A 22,142-nucleotide genomic window follows, 5' to 3' on the forward strand; every position below is an offset into this window, starting at 1 on the left:
GTAATTTTCTATTTGGAAGCCAATTTCATAGAGCTTAGCTCAGTGCCTGTCACTTATTAGATAGCAAACAAATGTTTTTTGGTTGATTTATAAGGACAATAAAACTCTAAATAGAAACTTTATTATTTTATCATGGATTAAACTAGAGATTTAAAAATTTTTTCCACTTGTGATCCCTTTTTGCCTGAGAAATTTTTATATGACCACAGATATATAGGTATATAAAATAGATATATAAATCAAACATTTACTGAAGATAAATCATAATTTTGCAACTCCCATGTTCAGTTATGAGACCCTATATGGGAGACATGACATAAACCCATAGTTTAAGGAGCTGGGGATTAAACTAACAGAATCATGGCATTGTTTTAATCTTTTTACAATTTTATCAAGTATTTGAACACCAATATAGAGGACATGAAATTAGAATGGGCTCAAGAAAAAGATAGCTGGTTTGCTCTTGATCTCTTTACCATGTCCCTATTATATTTCACAAACTAAAGCAGGGTAATAATAGATTTAGAATTGGAAGTAACTTTAGCATCTTTCATTTTACAAATGACAAAACAAAGGATCAAAGATGTTAAATGAATAGCCCAAGATGACAAAGGTAGTAACTAGCAGCAGCAGAATAGGAACTCATGTCCCAGATTCCAAATCTAATTGTTTTCTCCTATGTCATTTTACTTTTTATCTACTTAAAATTTCAATATGCAAAGTAGACTTAATTTTTTAGATGAACTGGTTTGTCTTTATTTTTTTAATCCGTAAGGGCTCAGTCAATTGACTATTCATTTGACAAGCATTTATTAAACATCTACTATGTGACAGCATCATCCTTAGTCTGCCATTATATTTACTTATAAATAACTATTGAATAGGAGGGGAGAGGGAGGATAGTTTGTCAGGACATCTTTGATCATTTTGTTTTCTGGCCCTAGTCCAGCTGATGAAATCATGGGGAAGACAACAAAGGGACAACAAAGATATATCTCTACTTTCTTACCTCTTTACAAATTATGATGTTCTCTTTAATGGAAGTATGCAGTTGTATTGTTTCTGGTGACCTTTGAAAAATAAGCTTGATCATTCTAAAAATGATTTGAGGTAGGAGAACTCTGAGGAAAGTGACCTCTGTCACTCTAGAGGAGATTATACAGGTAGGAATTCTTAAAGGGAAATCTTTGTTTTTCCCCTTTTGTTTTTATGAGGGGACAGAGGGGAAAGTTTCTTGTTCCTCTACTCCTTTGCAGTGGAGTTATATCCCTAGTAGGAGACACTACACCTTTTTGAGAAGAAGCACAGGGAATCAAAAACAATCAGTTGGAGGAACTCTAAGGAGTTACTCCTGTTATTAAAGAAGAGAGCCAATTATGAAGTAAAAGAGGATTTGTTTTGTGATTGGGAGGTAAGTTGTGATGTGGAGCAGGCCTAAGAAATCCAAATGAGAGAACTGTGCAGCAGATACAATGCATCCAGCAGAAGCAGTGTAAGTCCATGAAAAAAAAAAAGAGGACATTATGTCCTTGCAGTATTGGAGGTGTGACTTTCTTTGTCATGTATTTCCTATATATGCTCCTTATTGCTTTTGTACTGGTATCAATCAGTATATGCTCACTGGTTTCATAGAAGCTATTTATATTTGTGAGAGTGTGCATCAGATTAGTGGGGAATATTTTTTGGCTACTATTCTTAATATTCCATTTTAGTAAATGCCTTTGGCTTGAACTAATTATATTTATTGGCTGACTATTAAAAGTAAGCACATTGATAGTGGCTTATGAACTCTAGTTTTACTTTAGGAGTATGGACCCTCGAGAGAACCTTGTACCTATGATCGTGGTTGCTCCTTTGGGTTCACAAAGAACAACCTGTAAGCTCTGAGATAGGTAATAGCCCAGAGAAATCACGATAAATATAAATGTATATGTATATATGTTTATCTCACAATATGTGTATTATTTGTATGTATGTATATTTATATCTGTTTCTTCTCTCTTTCTCCTCTGTCTTCTTTCTCTCTTTTGCTTCCTCTTCACTTTTCTTCCTCTTTTTCCATCTCCTCTTCTCTCCTTCCTTTTTCTCTTTCTTCCCCTTTCCTCTGTCCTCATTTTCCCATCATGTGCCAGGTTCTGGGGATACAGATAAGAAAAAGAAAAACTGTCTGTCCTTTATGAACTTAAAATCCAATGGAGGAAGACAATACACAAAAGGAAATAATAAGGGGTAAGGGTAAAAATTAATTGTTTGCAGTAGTCCAAGTGAAAGGTGATGAAGGATAAAATTAGAATAGTAGCCCAATGAGTAGTGAAGAGCTGGTTGTAAGAAATGTCATCAAAGTAGAATCAGTAAGACTTAGTGATTGCACATTGGCTCTGGGGAATGAAGAGGAGTAAAGAGTTGAAGATAATGCTGACATTGTACATCAGAAAAGCCGAAAGAATGGTAGTGCTGGCAATACAAATAAGAAAGTTAAGGAGAAGGGTGTAAGAGAGAATGTGAGAGAATGTCTGTCTTGTAGAATGTAAAATGCCTGTAAGATATCTTACCTGGTAGGAAATGTTCAATGGGTGATATGGGATTTTAGTTCTGGAGAAAGACTAGAGCTTAATATATAGACCATTGATTTATTGTTTTTTCCCCCCCTTTCATTTGCTATTCTTTTCCAATGCTTTCAGTTTCTTCATATGATTGGTGAGGAAACAACAGGAGAGGTTTTTTTTTCCTTTAATGTTTATTAGTATTAATGTAACCTTTTTTTTTTTTTTTTTGCCTCTCGGTAGTTGGACGTTTTGAAAAAGGATGAATATACACAAAGGTAAGCATTCATAATCCCCTGAATCTTTGTAGTCATTTGTAGTTTGAATTTGTATCTTAGTTACTTTTTTCCTTACTATAGAAAAGTAAGATTTAGAGCTCATCTAGCTCAGAGCTTCTTAAACTTTTTCCACTAATAATTCCTTTTGGATTGAGAAATTTTTATGTGACCCTGAATATATAGGTATATAAAATAGGTATACAAATCAAACATTTACTGATAATCCTTTTGCGATCCCATATGAGGTTGCCACCCACATTTAAAAAAGCTTTGGCATAGTAGTAGAGTACTGGAACTTGAGTCAGGAAGATCTGAGTTCAAATTCCACCTCAGATATTTAATAACTGTCCTCTTCAAGAAGAAAGGATGACCAATCATAACAGCAGCTGTAATAATCCAGGGCAAGTTACTTCACATTCATTTGCCTCAATTTCCTTATCTGCAAAGTGGTGTTAAAAATAGAACCTGGTTGCTGTGAGGATAAAATGAGCTAATATGAGCAAAGTGCTTTGCAGATCTTAAGTGGTACTTGAGTGGAAAAAATTGTGTTGGAGGAAATTGTATCATCATCATCATTATCATCATCATCATCATAATTGCTATTTATGTAGTACCTTAAAGTTTTGAAAGCATTTTATGTGCATGTAAAGTGACATAAAATACATCACTATTATTTCTATTAATACATGAAAAATAAATTGAAAGAGACAATGTATATATAGAGAAAAGAGCACTTTATTGGCATCTACTCAAGGTAATATAGCTCCTAAATGCCGTTATTTTAGAGATGTCCACAGAGTGGAACCTGTCTTATCTACCGATCTCCCAAGACATATTTTCCTTAAATGCTTCCCTTCCTTACTATTGCATTTGCCTTGCATGCCAGAATCCCCAGTTTCTATAATGTCTAAACTTTGGTCCTGGCTTTGTCATACTGGAAAAATCAATGAACAAGATTCATTTTATCATTTCTAAATTGAAGGGGATGGAAGAAATTTCCCAACGTCCCTTCCATCTCTGAGATCCCCTAATTCAATAGTATTGATTTTGGGATATATATGAAATGGGAATGGGCGTGAGCCTGTAATTGCATCTGTAAAGAGAACTATAAAATGAAGAAACTCTTTCTTCTAAGGCAAGTTGATACCTTCTCTGCAACTTATAGGTTGATTGAGTTGTCTAGAACACTGAGAAGTTAAGTTACTTGTCTAGGGTTACACAGCCAGTAAATATTAAAGGCAGAGATTGAATCCTGGTCTTTTTGGCTTTGAGGATTGACTATATCAGAGTACCTTCCAAATATCAAGAAATTTTTGCTATTTGCAGTGATGTATCATGAGAATAGTATATCGAAGAAATAGTTTAATAGCATTGTTTAACCATAAACCATATGTGTATCCTAGTAAGAGATTTTTATTTTCATTTACAGTGCATTATAGGCCTTTAAGAAATCCCTTAGGTAGACTATAACTATAGCTTTAAAGTCTCTGGCATCACTGACTATAATAAAAATTGAAGTTTCCTCTTTGGGTAGGAAATGAGCAGGCAGTTTAATTTCTAACTCTGCTGTGGCCTTGGAGTGAAGAATAGGGAGGGACAAATTCTAAAATTTGATGCTTCTTTTCCTTTGCCTATTTTATTCCAGGGAGAAACTTTGGGATCCCTTTTTACCTACAGCAAATTAAATGATTTTTTTTCTATTTGCAGCTGTTTCAATAAACTCAAGACTCCACTAGACACTGAAGCTACAGAAATATGGAAATTAAACTTAAAAGGAAAAGGTTTCATTTTATTTTCTATCTTTTTTTCCTGAAAAGTTGTCCTCTGCTTGTGTTATATATAGATAAAGCAAAAATATTGATTTAGTAAATCTGTTGTAGTATGTAATCCCAAAGGATAAAATAAATAAAACTCCATTTTTGTAATAGGGAACAGATCTTGAAATTTCACATAAAAAGTGTTCATAGACAAAATCTTCATTGATTTTCCATGCATATAAATGTTATTTTCATTCTTCTTCTTTGGAAAGGCTATTAAACAAGGAGTAAAACAAAAGAGTTGCATTAATCTCTCTCAAGCATCTCTAAAGAGAAAGCTAATATTCAATTTATTTACTATGGAGATGCAGATCTTTGCCTTGATGATCAATACAGAGAGCATTAGTTCAGATTGCATTTCTAGATCCAAATAAACTGTAATGCCTTGTAACCATTGCTGGTTACTACCCAATGGGACAAAAATTCTGCATGATTGGCTGAAAGATTTGTGTATTGTTTTATGTTCTAGGTGGTGCATTAGACAGAATGCTAAGTCTGAAGTCAGGAAAACTTGTATTGAAATCCAGCCTCTGACACTTGATAGCTGTGTAGTGCTGGACAAGTCATTAAAACTTTGTTTGCCTCAGTTGCCTCCTCTGTAAAATAAAGATAATAATAGAAGTAGATACTATTAGGGCTGTTGGGAAGATTGAATGAGTTAATATTCCTGCAGTGCTTAGCAAAGTACCTGGAACATAATAAGCACTACATAAATTTTAGCTATCATCATCATCATCTTCTTCATTGTAAAGTCACTGATGCATGAATCACTATGATGTTTTAACTATATGATAGTCAGCATCATTTATTGAATACTTTTTTTGTATACAAAGCACTGTACTTGACTATGTTTGGATATTCCCTATTCTTAAGAATTATGGAGACTTCTTTAAAAGGATTTGATGCTTTGAAAGATTTTCCCTTTATATCAGGGTAGGTCTGTGTTTTCATAGAAATTCGTCATCTATCTTCTGCCTGAATTATTCCAAATCTTTCTTTTATCTAGTATCTCTAAGATTTCAGTGTGCTATATTTTCTGTCTCATTTTGGATACTTGACTGATTCACTTTCTTTTTTGATCAGACCTATCTTCAGTGATGCTTTATATGTTATAATGCATCTGCAGGTAGTTGTAAGTAGCTTGTTAAAGCCTGCCTTTGTGTAATATGTGAATACTCAGTCCTCTTTATTTACATTGATCTTAATTTAATACAGATGAGAAACCACAAAGTATGGTGACCATTATCTTCTTGATAGTCCTTTTTTGCAGTAAAAATATTGTTCATGATCTTTTCCATTCTTTGGGAATTTTGTGTACTTAGAGATATATTTTTAATTGATCCTTGGATTCTTGTTCTTGTTCTTCTTTCCTTTAATGTCACCTCCTGTGTGGAGTTCTTCTGTATGTATTTGGTCAGATTTAGTAGACTTCCCCAAATTCCATCTTTGCTAATCCATTTTCACTTCTTTACAATGTACATTGGATGCTGAAGGGATGGGGCCAATATACCAGTTACATTATCATTACTAATGAAAGTCACTGAAATACAAACTTGAAGATACATCCATTTTTGAAAAATTTATTATGAGATATATTTAGAGCTGGAAAGGACCACTGAGTTCCATTTCATTTTATGAATGAAGAAATTGAAGCAAGGAAGATTAAATGAATTGTTGAGGATCACAACTAATAAATGTTTTATGTAACATTTGGACTCAGGTCTTGATTAATCCTTTATCCCCAATCAATTATGAAGCATTCTTTAAGTGCCTACCATGTGCTAGGTGTTAGGACACACATATCAAGAGTACAACAGTCTCTACCTTTAGGGATCTTATTTCCAGTTTGTCTATAAATCTTCTTGGAATAATTTAGGCTAGTTGGATCTCATTCCAATTTCTCATCAAGCTTGTTTTGTGTTCAGTGACCTTCCCACCCTCCCACTTTGTTTTGAGAGGTGATTTTGGTTCATAATCTTCTATCATGTTTTTCTTTAGTGCTTTTAAATGATAATTGGGTTTTTATAGTAGAAAGGTCACAGGATTTGCACTGAGAGGGCTTAAAGTCTTACTAGAAAATTGTCATGTGCCTTTGACCAATTAGCTTAATTTTTCAAGGCCTCATTTCCCCACCTCCCCATAAAGCAAGTGACTTACCCAAGAGCACACAGCTTGTAAATGTCAAAGTGTCTGGGGTCAGATTTGAACTCAGATCCTTCAAACTCCTGGGCCAGTGCTCTACTCTATTTTACCACCTAGGTGTCTCTAAGCCTTATTTTTCAAATCTGTGAAATGGAGGTGTCAAATTAGATGCAAGATATATATATATAGTAAGATGTAAGGTAGATTACAGATTTAATACCATTTATAGGCTCTCTTAACTTCTTCATTTTGGCAATTTTTAATTTGTTTCTGCAATTTATTTTTCATTCCATAACATCAGACAGGTTAATTCATTTTTTCCATTGCACTATTCAACTTCTGCAACTTTAAAACATTTTTCTTTTTTAGAATTAAAAAAGATTTTTTTTTAGCAGTGAACCAAAATTTACTTTTTTCTCTTTCCACTACCTCTCTCCCTTACTCCCAATGAGAAAGAAAGTTTAAAAAAAAAACCCTATAATAAACAGATATAGTCAAGCAAAGTGAATTACCATTTTGACCATATATAAAACACACATGGGGTCTCTAGGTGACACAGTGTATAGTCTCTAGGTGACACAGTGCTAAGACTGGATTCAGGAAGATTCATTTTTCTGAGTTCAAATCTGACCACTTATTAGCTATGTAACTCTGAGCAAGTCACTTAAACCTGTTTGCTTTCCTCATTTGAATTTCCTCATTTGAAAAATAATGTAGAGAATGAAATGGCAAATCATACTAGGATCTTTATTAAGAAAATTCCAAGTGGGGTCACAAAGAGTCAGATATGACTAAAATTGCTGAACAACAATAGAGTATACACATACGTGCACGCATACATACATATGGATATGGTCAAAGTGGAAATTTGTTTTTCTTGACTGTACATGTTTATTACAAGATCATATTTTTATATATTGTATATATTATACCCATATACGATCATCCGTTTTCTCTGTGTGTGATCTCATCTGTAGTCTTGAAAGCATCATTTTTCTATTAGGAGGTAGGTAATATGTTTCATCAAGAATTCTTAGTAACTTTTTGCAATGGTTTAACTTTTCTTAAAAATTGCATTTTCAGAGTTAATATCTTCACTTTTATCCATTTTCCATGATTTTAAGTTGGCTGCTTATTGAAACAAATTAGGATATGACCTGCCATAATTTTATGCAGTATTTTCTCACTTTTATTTGGTGTTTATTTTAAACTTTGCTTTGGCCAACTGGGTGGTCTGATGACATATAGCTGCTTCTGAAATAACTTATCTATAAATATTCATTTGTTTTCCATTAAGTTTTAGTAGATTTCATTTAAAAATTATCATGTTTAATACTAATCACATCTAGTGCCTTCTGACTCCCTCCTTGAGGGAAATATTCATACTATGTATGACATGTAAATCTTCAGAATGATCTATTATCCTTTGACTTCTTTCATTTTTTGAAACTGAACCATATATTCCAGCATAGCTTTTGCTATCTTTCCCTTTGTCTGCTTTTGAATTGAAGTTGTTAAACATCAAAATAAAGATTTATATTGTCTGCAAATCCTTAGGGAAACTTCTTTACCCCTTTATTCTCCACTAAGGTGAAAGCTGTAATAGCCTCAAATTACTTATGCTTTTGACCACTGCAAAATTAGTTGGTTAAATTCCCCCAAAATAATATATATATTGCTATCATTGGGTATGTGATGGAACCAATTCCCCAACATTTTTCTTCTTCTGAGATGTCTCTAAATTGTCTTTCTGTTTAGCTTTATGTCCCAATAATGAAAATGTCATAATGGAGATGTTTTAATTTTAGTTTCTCTGATAAGGTACCAACAAGCTGGATGTTGGATGTTGAACATTGAAAGTACTTAATATAGGTATTGGTCTTAAAGTTAAAAGACACAACGTTTTAAGATCACTTGTCAATATTTTAAGTCATCCTACCATCTTTTTGTGGAAATGAAAGAGGCCTATACATGAATGATGACTATTGTAGATTTTTATCTATTTCTTGAGCTATCATGACCAAAATTGGGAACTCTAAAGGGGAAACCACACATATAAAATAGTATTAATGCAAAATATATTTCTCTTTTATTAGGTGCAAACTTATTTTCTCAAAATTCCTTTTTAATGAAATGTCAACCCTCAAGAACTTATTCCCTTCTCTGCCCCGATTTGTTTCATGTAGATATTATAGCTGGTAATGGTGTTATCAGATAATCAGGCTGTGTTAACCTCTTTCCTTCTTGAAAAAAAGTATGTATGATTCTAAATGTCAGACTAATCTACAAGCCTTTGACTTCTTTTGCTTGAAACTGAATCATGTTTTCCAATGTAACTTTTGTTATTCCCTGTGCTCACTTTTTTCTTTTTAAAATTCTTTAAAAATTTTGAGTTCAAAATTATCTCCCTCTCCCATGCTTTTTTACTTCCAAATGAGAAAGCAAGCAACATGGTATCAATTATATTTGTGAAATTATACAAAACATATCAATATTTGTCATGTTATAAAAAAGCAAGAAAAATTAAGTGAGAAAATTATATTTCAGTTTGCACTGAATTCACCAGATCTTTTCTCTAGACATGGAAGGAATTTTTCATCAAAAGCCCTTTGGAATTGTTTTGGATCATTGTATTGATTAGAGTAGCTAAATCTTCAAGGATTATCATCATCACAATACTGTTGTTACAATGTACAATAATTTCATTCTTCTCACTTCACTTTTCATCAGTTCGTATAGATCTTCTCATGTTTTTCTGAAACTATCTTCATCATCATTTCTTATAGAACAATAGTATTCCCATCATATAACCTCTTTAGTCATTCCTCAATTGAGATGGCCATCCTCTCAATTTCTGATTTTTTTGCCACTGCAAAAAGAGCTGCTATAAATATTTTTGTACCTATTGGTCCTTTCTCTTTTCCTTTGATATTTTTGGGGTACAAATCCAGTGGTACTGGATCAAAGGGTATGTACAGTTTTATAGCTCTCTGGATATGGTTCAAATTTTTTTCCAGTTGGACTAGTTCACAACCCCACCAGTAGTTTTATGTATGTATTTTCCAACATCCCCACTAAGGTTTGTCATTTCTGGTAGGTATGAGGCAGTTTATCAAAGTTGTTTTAATTTAATTAAGAAGTGGCTTTGTTTTTATAAATTCAGCTAAGTATGTATTTGATAAATGATGCTTTTATCAGAGAAACTTGCTGTAGAATATAGTTTTCTTGATTATCTTTTTAAATCAGATCTATTTTTCTTTGCCTGAAATCATGAATGTTACTCCTGCCTTTTTTTTTTACTTCAGCTGAGGCATAATAGATTCAGTCTATATTTTCATTGTGTGTGTGTGTGTGTGTGTGTGTGTGTGTGTGTGTATAAACACCGTTTATATTCATATATATATATAGTCTTAGGAGTTACAGGTATCATTATTTTCCTATAAAGGAATGTAAGCAGTTTAACTCATTGAATCTGTTTTATTTTTTCCATATTTCCCTTTTTATGTTTTTCTTGAGTTGTATTTGAATGTAAAGTTTTCTATTCAGCTTTGATCTTTTTATCAGGAATGCTTGAAAGTCTTCTATTTCATTAAAAATCTATTTTTCTTCTGAAAGATTACATATATAATGTTTTCCTGGTTCTGCTCACTTCATTCAGCATCAGTTCATGAAGGTCTTTCCAAGGCTTTTCTGAAATCAGTCTGCTTATCATTTCTTATAGAATAATAATATTCCATTACTTTCCTATACCATAACTTATTCAGCCATCCACTTAATTTTAATGAGCATCCACTTAATTTCCAGCTCCTCGCCACTACAGAAAGAGCTGCTACAAAATCTCTGCACATGGGAGTCCTTTTCCCTTAAGAAAGCATTAATAATGTAAATCAAACTTAATAATATATTCTCATATATTAAAAGAAAAATAAGTTGTTAAACAATTTACCACTACAACCCTGGAGATAAAATATCATTATTTGTCCTCTAGAGACTTTTCTTGGTTTTGCAATTACTCAGAATTTGGCTTCTTTTTACTTGTAGGATTCTTAATCTGGAGTCTGTGAATATGTTTCAAAACAATTTCTTTTTGCTAACTTTTTTCTATTAGTTCTTTTAGTACATTTTATTTCATTAAATATTTCCCAATAATATGTTTAAAAATTACTTTATTTTAAAAAAAATTGAGTTCCAAATTCTCTCCTTCCCACTTTTTGTGAAGATTACCAATTATACTGGGGAAGCATATAAACTATATTTTCTTATTAGCCATGTTGCCACAACAACAAAAAAGCAAGAAAAATGAAGTGGAAAAAAGTTTGCTTCAATGTCTGCACTCGGGTTCGCTAACTCCTTCTGAAGGCAGATAACATTTTTCATTAAGTTAACTTTAATAGAAGGAGTTTCCTTTGCAATCTTGTATATTTTATTTTATGCATTAAAAGATCATTTTGAGAACAGGTAGCTAGGTATCCCCAACATTGTAAGAGAGAGGGGGGAAGGGAAGAACCCCATTTTGGTGGTTTTTCCACAATGGTTTCACTTCTTGAGCACACGGTGCTTTGCACCCGCTCACTTGGGAAGTCCTTAGAAGCACCTGCCACCCCCGACCAATCAGAGGCGCTCTGGTGAGTAAGCCCCGCCCTGGAAGGGGGAGGGCTTGTAGCTCTCTCAGCCAATGGCTGGGGAGCACTTCCCTTCCGCGGGGCCATCCTTTGCCAGGAGGTCCCCAGGAGGTGGCCAGGTTTGGATCCCTGCGGCCCTTCGTTTGGAGCTCTGCACTTTTCTCGCCTCCTGAGTTCTAACCTCCTCCTCCAATTTAATCATCAGAAACCCATTTTTCTACTTAATTCTTGAGCTGCCTCAGTGGCTGTGGCAAGTATTCCCAAGAATCCTTATAAAATAGAACAAAAAGTGGGGAGGAGGCTGAGTGACACTGGAATGAGGGAACCCCCACCCATACCCTCACCCCTATGTCACTTCTTTTTGTAGGAGCTGGGCTAGTGACCTTGACCTCTGACCTGCTTCCTCCTGTCTCTAATCCACTCCCTTCTCTTCCTCCCTTACCTCCTTCCCCTGCTCCCCCTCCCCCCCCCCAATCACAGCCTGATCTCTCCATTATGGCCGAGTGACCTTCCGAAGTTATCTGTGATGGTACCATTCCCCCCAAAAAAATTAAAACGATAAACAAACTTGGCAAGAAACTAATCTCCCAACCATCAACTATCTCCTCAGTTCCCCAAGTCCTTAGGCATTATTTCATATGAAGTAGTCAAAACTCTTGCATGTCTTCTCTTCTAATTACGGTTCAGTAGTTTTGATTCTTAATTCTAAAGAGAGCCCCTAGAAAAAATTGAGAATAGAAAGACTCAACATCCCCATTTCTGTTATCTGTTGCAGAATGAAGCAGATGTGAGAATCTTTGGTGTTTTGTCTCAATCTAGTTTTATCGTGATAAAGTATTTTTCATGTATATACATGTGAATTTTTTTCTTTTATCATACTATAGGAGTGACTGTGAAATCAAGACAAAATTCTCATAGTAAGTTTATCATTCATTTATTCACTGAACAAACATGTACTTAGTGCTCATTATTTGATGTGTACTAGTAGTATTTTTAGTACCTCTTCCTTCTTCTTCATAGCTAATTCTTGATCTTTTGTGTTCATTCCTTTCTTGCTATTCTAGTTCAGACCCCCTTTGCCTCTTACCTACTTTGTTCATCCTTTTCCAGTCATGTCCAATTCTTTGCAACCCCATTTGGAGTTTTCTTGGTAAAGCTACTGGAGTGGTTTGCCATTTCCTTCTCCTGCTCATTTTACAGATGAGGAAATTGAGGCAAATACAATTAAATGACTTTTCCAAGGTTCCATAGCAAGTGTCTGAGGTGTATTTGAATTCAGAAAGAGGAGTCTTATGGGTTCCTGTTCTTGCTCTTTCATCTATTGGGCCATCTACCTGTTCTTTCTCACCTACTCTACTGTAGTAGTATCCTTCTTCAAAGGGTATACATCTAACCACAGCCCCTCCATCTGAGAAAACTTGCAGTGTCTTCCTAATACCAATGTAAGCTTCATAAGCTTAAATAACTTCAAAGTTATTTACGATGCTAAATAATTTGAGCCTCCTATTTACCTTTCCAGTATTGTTTGATGCCCTTCCCCTTTATAGTTTTTTCCCCAAACTAGCCTTATCTATTAACTACTACTTAAATTCAATACTCCATTTTCTAACTCTGAATTAGCTATCCTCGGTGCCCAGAATGAAATTCTTCCTTTTTTCTACCTTGAAAATCTTTGTTTCTAAGGCCCACTTCAGTTGCTACCTTTTCTATAAATCTTTCTTCAGTCTACATTCCCTCTACTTCCCAGCTATCTCTACTGTTGCCTGTCTCAGTTTTCTTTATCCTATATATTATGTCATATGCTTTTCTCCCATCCCCCTAGTAGTAAGCTTCTTAAGATGAGGGTCTGTTTTGTTTGTGTCCTTGCATCCATATTCTATAATATAGGGCTTGCCTAATCTACATTTGCTTGTGTTATTCAATTCAATTTGTTAAACATTTATTAAGCACCTACTATGTGCCAGGCTGTGCTTTAGAGTTTATAAAGCACTTTTTTTGTAGTCTTCACAATAATGATGTGAGGGTGGCAGAGTATATTTTATGATCTCCATTTTAAAGGGGAGGGACCAAGGTCCCCAAAGTTAGTGATTTATCCTTGGTCTCTCATCTAATAAGTAGCTAAAGTGATGCTAAAACCCATGTCTTCTGATTCCTAGACATGTGCTCTTTCTATTCCATTGTAATAATAATTAGCCTAAATTATTTGTGTCCGGATTTTGAATTCTTTGTCTCTAATATTTAGATTATAATCCAGAAGAGACCTTTCAAGATGAGATACTAGAACAGTATGTATCTCCAGTAGATTCTGCTAAAGATATGAAATCAGACTCAGAAGAACTACCAGTGGAAATTCCTAAGGACGAAAAATCGGCACCCAGTGAATCTTCAATAGAATCCATTAAAGATGTCCAGGAGGTATAAGTTCTTATTAATCATAGAAACATGGAATTAGATAAGGCTTAGATAATTTAGCCTACCATTTTTGCCACTACACAAAGCATGCCTGTTCTCAAAATCTTAAGGAAGGTAGGGATGCAAAGACATTAGAAGATTTCCATTTCCAGTACCCCTGTCTACTCCACTCTGTCTCTGCAGTCAATCCTAATTCCTCACTCACTGTTTGAAGCTAGAAAGGAGAGAAGAGGCCAAAGTGGGCATAGGAGAAGAGAAATGGGTGAGAAAGCCTAGGTATGAGGGATGCTTCTTCACAATTTTTATAGTCAGTATTGAGAAACTGCTGAAAGAGTAATCAAAGAGTTATTCCTTCCCTCTCCCCCCCCCAGCACTCCCCAAAGACTTGATAACACCCTTTACTTTCCACAAATACTGCCATAAAATTTTAAATTGCTCCTGAAATGGTTAAATCCAAACATTGTTCTCAAAGGGCCTCTCCCATTTGTGGTACATGTAAATGTTGATGTTGTAGGTGATAATTTAGAACATCTGGAATCTTACTATATATATATATATATACATGTGTGTGTGTGTGTGTGTGTATATATATATATATATATATATACACACACACACACATATATAGTTAGTAATGCCCCTTTTGTTTTCTTAATTGTGTTCTCCAGGTGAGATTGTGGAATTTCCAATGTAAGTGATAATAGCTCTCACCTAATCTAGAAAAGAAACATGGTTACAATTACTGATTTCATGTACAAAACCTGAGATGTGGAATAGAATTGTATTCATTCATAACTATATATACACATATATGTTTGCTGTGGTAAATTGTTTATAATGATATGTCCATTACAGAATGCTCAAGTTAACAATAAATCAAAGAAGAAGAAAAAGAATAAGACTAAGAAGGTAAGAGCAGTAGTAGCCATATTACAATAATACCTAGGAAATGCTATATGAATAAACTACTAGCATGGATAATTCTTAACAAAGAAATGATTTATTGGGTATTTTATATATGTCAAGATCTCACAGTTTCTTCAAATGATAAGTTGACCTATAAAAAATGCTAAACCTTTTGGCTTGATGATACATGGTTAAAATAAAGCATTATTTACTAAGTCAGATTTGTCAAGTTAAAGATACTCTATCAAGATAACAATCAGTCATCAGAAAACCAATCCTTTACTGTCACTTTTAACAAGTGAGATTATAAAAACCAAGAGAATCTGAAACAACTAATTTATTTTTCTATATCTGTACTGAACACTTGAATGTAATACATTTATTCACTCTTTGAACTGAAAATCAATCCAGGTAGAGAGGTAGCTAAAACAACTTACGAGGTGTTGTGAATATTTATTGAGTAATCTTGGCATTCTGAGACCTGAATGTTTAATCTGGATTTTTTGGTTATATTCAACTTATATATTTTTGTATGTAATAAATAGTGTCTAGATAAAAGTTACTTGGAAAGTTTTATCCTTTTCTATCTGGAGATAGTTAAAAATCCTAATTCTTTTAAAAATATATATATTAGAACTCAGTATTACAATAGCACGATTTTTTTTTTTTAATCCCTCAGGTGTTTAGTCTGCTTGCAAACCTTTAGGGAGTCTTGATTTTCTTTTTCACATCTGAGAGGGTGCAAAGAAATCACTCTTATCTGTAGGAAAGGAAAAATAATTTTCCTTTATCTAATCTCCTGAACTATGCGGGTTTTCTAGAGTGCCTTATTCCTTTGTAGGGACCTTATTTGATATTGGATCCTGTAGTTACACCTAGGTTTCTTGAACCATTTGGACAAATATAGCCAACTGTGACTCATTGCCTTTGTGATGAAAAAAATTGCTGTTTCCTATTCGGTTGTATGAGAAGGAAACTGAGATCTTGTTAAAATTCACTTAGGTGTCAAAATACAGTATGAATAAGGTATCTCTTTAATTGTTCTATGGCCAAACGCCTGTAAAACTTAAGTAGAACAGCCCTGAACATTAATATTGATAAAAGTTAAGAAAAAGTGAAGCCGGTTTTAAAACAAAACAGTTGCTTTTATTGAGTTAAGTTAAATTGTAAGTTTTAAGCAAAATTGTTGAGACTAGTTTGGTAAAAACAAAGTTTTGGGGTATTGGGTTTTTTTTTTTGATACTTGATATACTTTTTATATCATTATTTAATACACTACAGCTTACTATTTCACTTAATAATTCTTTTAAAATTCATTGATTTTAAAGCCTTGAATTAAAGTATTTTTTTGGAAAGTTCCCTTCTGCAGCACCAGATGGGCTACATGGATTATAGTTAAACTGGTGATCCTACTTGGACACATCCTACTTACACATGTAAGCTTGTCATTTTTTACCTCCAAAAAATAGGCCTAGGAAGTAATACAGTTAAGCAGTTTCCCATGGATTACTGTTGTTTCTTTTCCATCATCTGGAGAAAAAAAAAAGATTATACTTAATTGCCACTAGTACAAAAGCCCAGATTGTAATACCGCCAAATTAAATGCAATATAAAAGGAGAAAAAAAATTATTTATAAATACAAATGATATCAAAATTTACTTCTTTTAAAAATTTTATTTTTTCCAGAATTTTGAGATTTTCTATTTTAAAGGAATACTAATGAAGATCAATGTTTTTAGAAACTAGCGTCTTACCCTGTGAGAGGATCAGATTGGAAGTTTGTTAGAGTTGATTGTAGTCTAGAAATTATTTGGTATCTGACTGTACATATCTAAATGAAGGAAATACATGATATCATAATGCCTGTAAATGGATATTATGACTACCTTATGTAGACCCATTTCAACTATTTTCGTTCTTTGATTCTAGTAGAAATCACTGTGATTCCTCAAACTAAAACCTTCTTCACTGGCTCCCACTTCTTTAGGTATTTTATATCTACCTATCAGGATGGAAGCTTTTTTAGGGCAGGGACTGGCTTGCTTTATATTTGCAGTCTTAATGTATAATACAATTCCAGGGACACAGATGCTAATTCATTCATACCCTCAGTTACTCATATTGCTATGTAGGCTAGTTTTACATACTGCCCATGGGAACAGTATAGGCAGTTTTGAAAAGTCAATCTTAACACGTAACCTACCAGTATCAACTGAGAACAATAAGGTTGTCCTTTGGAATTAATTGTTTTGCCAAAGGTGTTAGAAACACACTCCCCAAATCAGCCTTTCAAGTTTTAAATATAGACAGGCCATTACCCTATTCAGATATAATGATGGTCTTCTGCTAATATTTTTTGTATTCTGTTTCAGAATAAAGAATTGAATAAAGAGCATAGGTAAGTGTCAGTTTCTTCATTGTTTTTAAATGCATGTGAAGAATTCCTAGCCAATGTACCACAGCCCTGGAGTTAGAAAATATTTTCACTGGGGGGTTGAGGAGAGAGTGGCTCAGTCTTTATAACTCTTTTTTGTTTTTATAACTTTTTTGTGAGGGCTGACAAGAAGATAGATAATCATTTGTTATAGAAGAATGGAATTGGTAACCCCATTTTTTGTAGCTACTAAAGAGTAGTCTAATCTTAATTGCTTACATTCAAGCACTAACTTTAGTTCAGTTTGAATCTAGTTCAGAACAATTCAGTTCACTACGACCCAGTGTTTGTTTAGTGAACAACTGACTTTGGGACTACCACTAGAGTGGATATGGGGTTCAGGAACAAGAAGACATGGCCTTTGTTCTTAAAGAATGGAACCTAGTAATGGAATATAGTATGCCAGTTCTTGTTATCGATCCCAAATACTTTTCTCTTCTATATCTATTTCTAACTCTTTTGTAATAGAGAGAACTTTATTCTCATAGTAGAAAAAGAATTTTTGTTTTGGCTGGAGAAGCAATATGATTTAGAGAATAGAGCATTCGAAATAGAAATCAGGAAATCTGGATTCTAGTTCTGACTTCACTACTTGTTAGTTATGTAATATCCCTGAGCCTTAATTTCCCCATCTGTAAAATAAATGCATCATCTATTTACCTAATAGGGTAAGTGTAAGAATTAAATGAAAAAAATGGATGTGAATTTCGCATAAAAATTGTAGAAATGTAAACTATCATTATTGTTATTTTATTAATAATTTTAATATTGAGAGATAATTGTTCATATAAAAACTGGATTACATTTTTGCATTTCATTTGATAGAGTATCATTTGTAGGAGAATAATAACGTAGTGAAGAAATGATGATAATGGTAATTACTATATTAAAAATTATCCTTTCCTCATCTTCTCATTAGAAATATTATATCTAGGCTTAAGTGGCCTTAGAATTCCTTGTAAAGACATAATATACAGCATAGTTAAAACACAAATAGAGTGATGAACTTTTGACTTCTGAAATTTTTGCAAACTGAAAATACTTAATTTATAAGTAGTAGTATTTTCACCCATAGTGGATCTGAGCCACTATGGTGAAGAGGAAATCAATGGTCCACCTTCACAAGAGATGTTGATTCTTAGAAAAAAAACGAAAGGAAGATTCTGGAGAGATAGTGGAGTAGGTCAGAAAATTCTGAACTGTCCAGATTTTCCCTCAAAACAAAACTGTGCCTCAAGATGACCGTAAACCAGGAGAAAAAAATAAAATGTGGGGCAGAACAAGGGTCCTTTTGGGACTTCTGGAGAAGAACTGAAGAAAGACCTCAGGATCAAAGTTTAAACACTCTCAAACACTTTCTATTTAGTTTTGCAAAAATAATTAGTGGGGAGCCATGGGACAAGCTGGGTTCAGTGGGTGCCTCTGCCTGAACTACAGGAACTTTCACCTGGGGACTGACCTTAGGTGAGAAGGAACCAGCATAACTGGTGAATGCAGAAACAGTGGGACAGGGTAGCTATGGACACTTGCAGGAGGGTGGAGCTTTTGGTTTAGGGCTCTATGGGGAAAGGTAAAGATAGAGGCATCATTTCTCCCATCCAAGGATTAGAAGTGCTTACACTAATAGTTCGAATTAAAAAAAAATAAACAGGCAAAGGACTCAACCATAGAAACTTACTATGGGATTAGGGAAGACTGGGATTCATATTCAGAGGAGGACAATAGGTAAAAAAAGTTTCTCCTACTCCCAGAAAGTAACATTAACTGTCTACCAGCCTAAAAAAAAGTTTATAAAAGAACTCAAAAAAGACTTCAAATATCACATGAGAGGGATTGAGGAAAAACTTTTAAAAAATCATCCAAGAAAAATATGAAGATGATGAAAAAAAAAAGTTAACAAACTAGAAAAGGAAGTCCAGAGTCTTAAAGGAAAAAATAATTATTTGAAAATAAGAATTAGGCAAGAGGAAGCTAGAAAAACTATAAGAAACCAAGAAATAACAAAACAAATTATGAAGAATGGAAAAAATAGAAGAAAATGTGAAAATCTTATAAGAAAAACAACAGATCTGGAGAACAGATCAAAAAGAGAAACATAAGAATAATTGGACTTCTTGAAAATTGTGACCAAAAAAAAGAACCCTGACACAATAATGCAAGGAATAATTAAAATTGTCCTAAAGTGATAGAACATGAAGGGAAAGTAAAAATAGAAAAAATTTACTTATCATCATCTCAGAGATACTATATGGAAAATACATACGAATATTATTGTCAAATTTCAAAAATCTCAGATCAGAGAAAATTTTATAAGGAACAAAAAGAAAAAATAGTTCATATATGCTAGAGCTATAATTAGAATTATATAGAATTTATCAGAAGTTACAATAAAAGACCACAGGTCTGGGAATTATATATGTCAATAATAAAAGAACTAGACCTGCAGCCAAAAATAGAATATCCAGCCAAACTAAGCATAATAGGGAGCAGAAATAAACATGAACATTCAACGAACTTGAAGATTTTCAGGACTTTGTCTCAACCAAATCTGAACCTAATAAAAAATTTAACATGTAAGAGTCAAGATCAAAGATTAATTTCAAGGAACTCAGTGTGAACAAATTGTTTATTTTTTACATGGAAATGTATACCATATGTTTAAAGATTGACATCAGTAATTGGGTAGCTCAAAAAAAAAAAAGATTGGGACAGAGTTAAGTATGATCTGACTCTAAAAAGTAAAATTGTCTAGGAGAAAATAAAAATAATAATTATGTTTACAAATGAGATATAGAGGAAGACACAGAGGCATAGATGGGAGAAGGGTTGATAGTTCTGCAATCTACTCACGTCGAGAATGGGTTAAATAGGGAACAACACATACATACACCCCTTAAAAATTATAGCAAATCTATAAAGAAATGAGGGGGGAGAGAATAGGATAACATGGGGTATAGAGAGAAAAAGATAACATGGGGTATAGAAGGGTATGTAGATTTATGGTGTAGATTGTTGTGAATGGGATCTAGAGGGAAGAAAAGGGTGGGGAGAGAAAATAAGGGAGGAATCCATAAGTGGGACAAGGTTAAGTAATAGCATGGCAAGTGAAGGAGTAGAATTAAAGTAGAATGTTATCAGGGATAGGAAATAAGAGATATTCATACACACTACAAAAAAGATCAGGAGTAGAATTTATTAGGAAAAACAAAAAGTAGGGCTAACAGTCATTGAGCTCAATCAACGCCTAACTTAAAGATTAAATCAAGAAAGAAATCTACATTGTGTCAGCCGTATTAATATTGTTTTAGATAAATGTTTACATATGTGTAAATGCATGTGTGTGTATGTCTATGTAATGTGTGAACATATGCACGCAGGTGTGTATGTATATATATGTGTGTGTGAGTGAAAAAATATATAATATATATATAATTCTCTCTCTCTCTCTCTCTCTCTCTCTCTCTCTCTGTAAAAAAATAAATAAACATAACTGTAGCCTGCTTGGGATTGGGGGAATGAGTGTGTGTGTGTAAGAATGTATCCACTTAATAGTAGCCTTCTTGGAGGTGGAGATGGGAAAGAAAGAGGGAAAAAGAATAAAAGAATAATCCACACGGAAGAAGAAAAGATGGACACTCATGGATATAATTTCTTCTATTCTTATATATCCTTTCTTAAAATGGAAACTTATTATTATATATTTTGAACCCTCCCTAATATTTTGATGGGCATATGATAATCTTATTTTATTTTGTTTTTATTTTCCTTTTCTTTTTCTATTTTTCTTTTTTCTTATTTTGTTTTTAGTTGAAAAAAGATAACTTTTAAAAAAAGATAATAAATAAAAATAGAGAAAAAAAGAAAATAAATAAAAATAGAGGAAAAAAAGAAATTGAAGGTACCAGTTTAGACATAGTGGCAATATTTTATTCAGGTTTTGTCTATACACCAGCTGAACAGATGTCTGATAGATTTGAATGTGGTCATTCACTTAGTTATTTTGTCTTATATAAATAACACCCAATTGTGAGTTGTACTGATGTTATTGTTGAATTTTTTGAAATGGCTATAGAAATATTTCATTGTAGATAGCCTCAGAAATCTCAAATGAGAAAATTGGGGAACATGCTTAATATTATAAAATACCATACAAGTAAGTAGCATGATTATATTAGTTCTCTGTTGCCTGAGAGACTAGAAGAGGGAAGACTTAGGGAGAATATGATTATTGTCTTCAAATATATGAAATGTTGTCATATTCTGTGGAAGAAAAGTCAGACTTACTCTCCTTGGTCCTGAAAGCAGAAATAGGATTTGTGTGTAGAAGCTGTGGAAACCAACTTAGGCAGGCCAGGCAAGATATTTGGTGGCAAACAAAGTCTGTGACATGGCACATTATCACTTGGCTCTTTCTGGAGCTATGATTTCTTACTATGTCTTAGCACTGCTTCGGACTCTTCTTGTCACTGTTGTTCCCCTCATTTCTGCTTCTATGCTTCCTGTTCTTCTGGTCACTGAAGATGCAGTTATTTCTCATCTTCTGTATCCTATTTTTCTGGTAAGACTCCTTTTTATAAAATATTGAGTTCTAAAATTTTCTCCCTCCTTCCTCCCTAAATCAGTAAGCAGTTTACCTTAAAATGTAATTTAACATGAGAATTCTCTAATGAGTATATCAGATATGGGTTGGACTTTTATCATGTCTAAAACTCCTTTTCACTCTTGAGATCATATGAGTTTGTGCATGTTCCTTTCTCTTAGCTTTTCTTCCTGCTTGTTAGCAGGATCACGTTAATTAATAGCAGGGGAATCTCCCATATTGTAGCTTTAAAAAAAACCCTCAAATCAAACTACTGAATGTTATAGAGAAATAAGAGAACTGATGTCACTTAGACTGAAAGAAAAGTAATAAAACATTTATGCTTGAGATATTAAGTTTGTAGGTTTTTTCCTTTAATGTTGAATTGGGAATTCGTTTGGTTTGTTA

At 33.5% G+C, this 22,142-nt stretch overlaps 1 protein-coding gene across 3 annotated transcripts in view; it reads left to right on the forward strand.

Annotated features, from left to right (window-relative positions):
* The window catches only part of DZIP3 (DAZ interacting zinc finger protein 3), a 116,783-nt gene that overhangs the window by 54,618 nt on the left and 40,023 nt on the right, over positions 1–22,142 (forward strand). For 2 of the 3 annotated variants that reach the window (XM_051985254.1, XM_051985256.1), the window contains exons 11-16: positions 2,787–2,821; positions 4,529–4,602; positions 12,287–12,319; positions 13,645–13,817; positions 14,670–14,723; positions 17,094–17,119. In XM_051985254.1, the coding sequence (XP_051841214.1) occupies positions 2,787–2,821; positions 4,529–4,602; positions 12,287–12,319; positions 13,645–13,817; positions 14,670–14,723; positions 17,094–17,119 (395 nt within the window). The remainder of the gene's footprint in view (positions 1–2,786; positions 2,822–4,528; positions 4,603–12,286; positions 12,320–13,644; positions 13,818–14,669; positions 14,724–17,093; positions 17,120–22,142) is intronic. The other variant, XM_051985255.1, reaches the window with a different exon arrangement.

The sequence above is a fragment of the Antechinus flavipes genome, chromosome 3 (assembly GCF_016432865.1).
Source record: "Antechinus flavipes isolate AdamAnt ecotype Samford, QLD, Australia chromosome 3, AdamAnt_v2, whole genome shotgun sequence".
Taxonomy (NCBI): domain Eukaryota; kingdom Metazoa; phylum Chordata; class Mammalia; order Dasyuromorphia; family Dasyuridae; genus Antechinus; species Antechinus flavipes.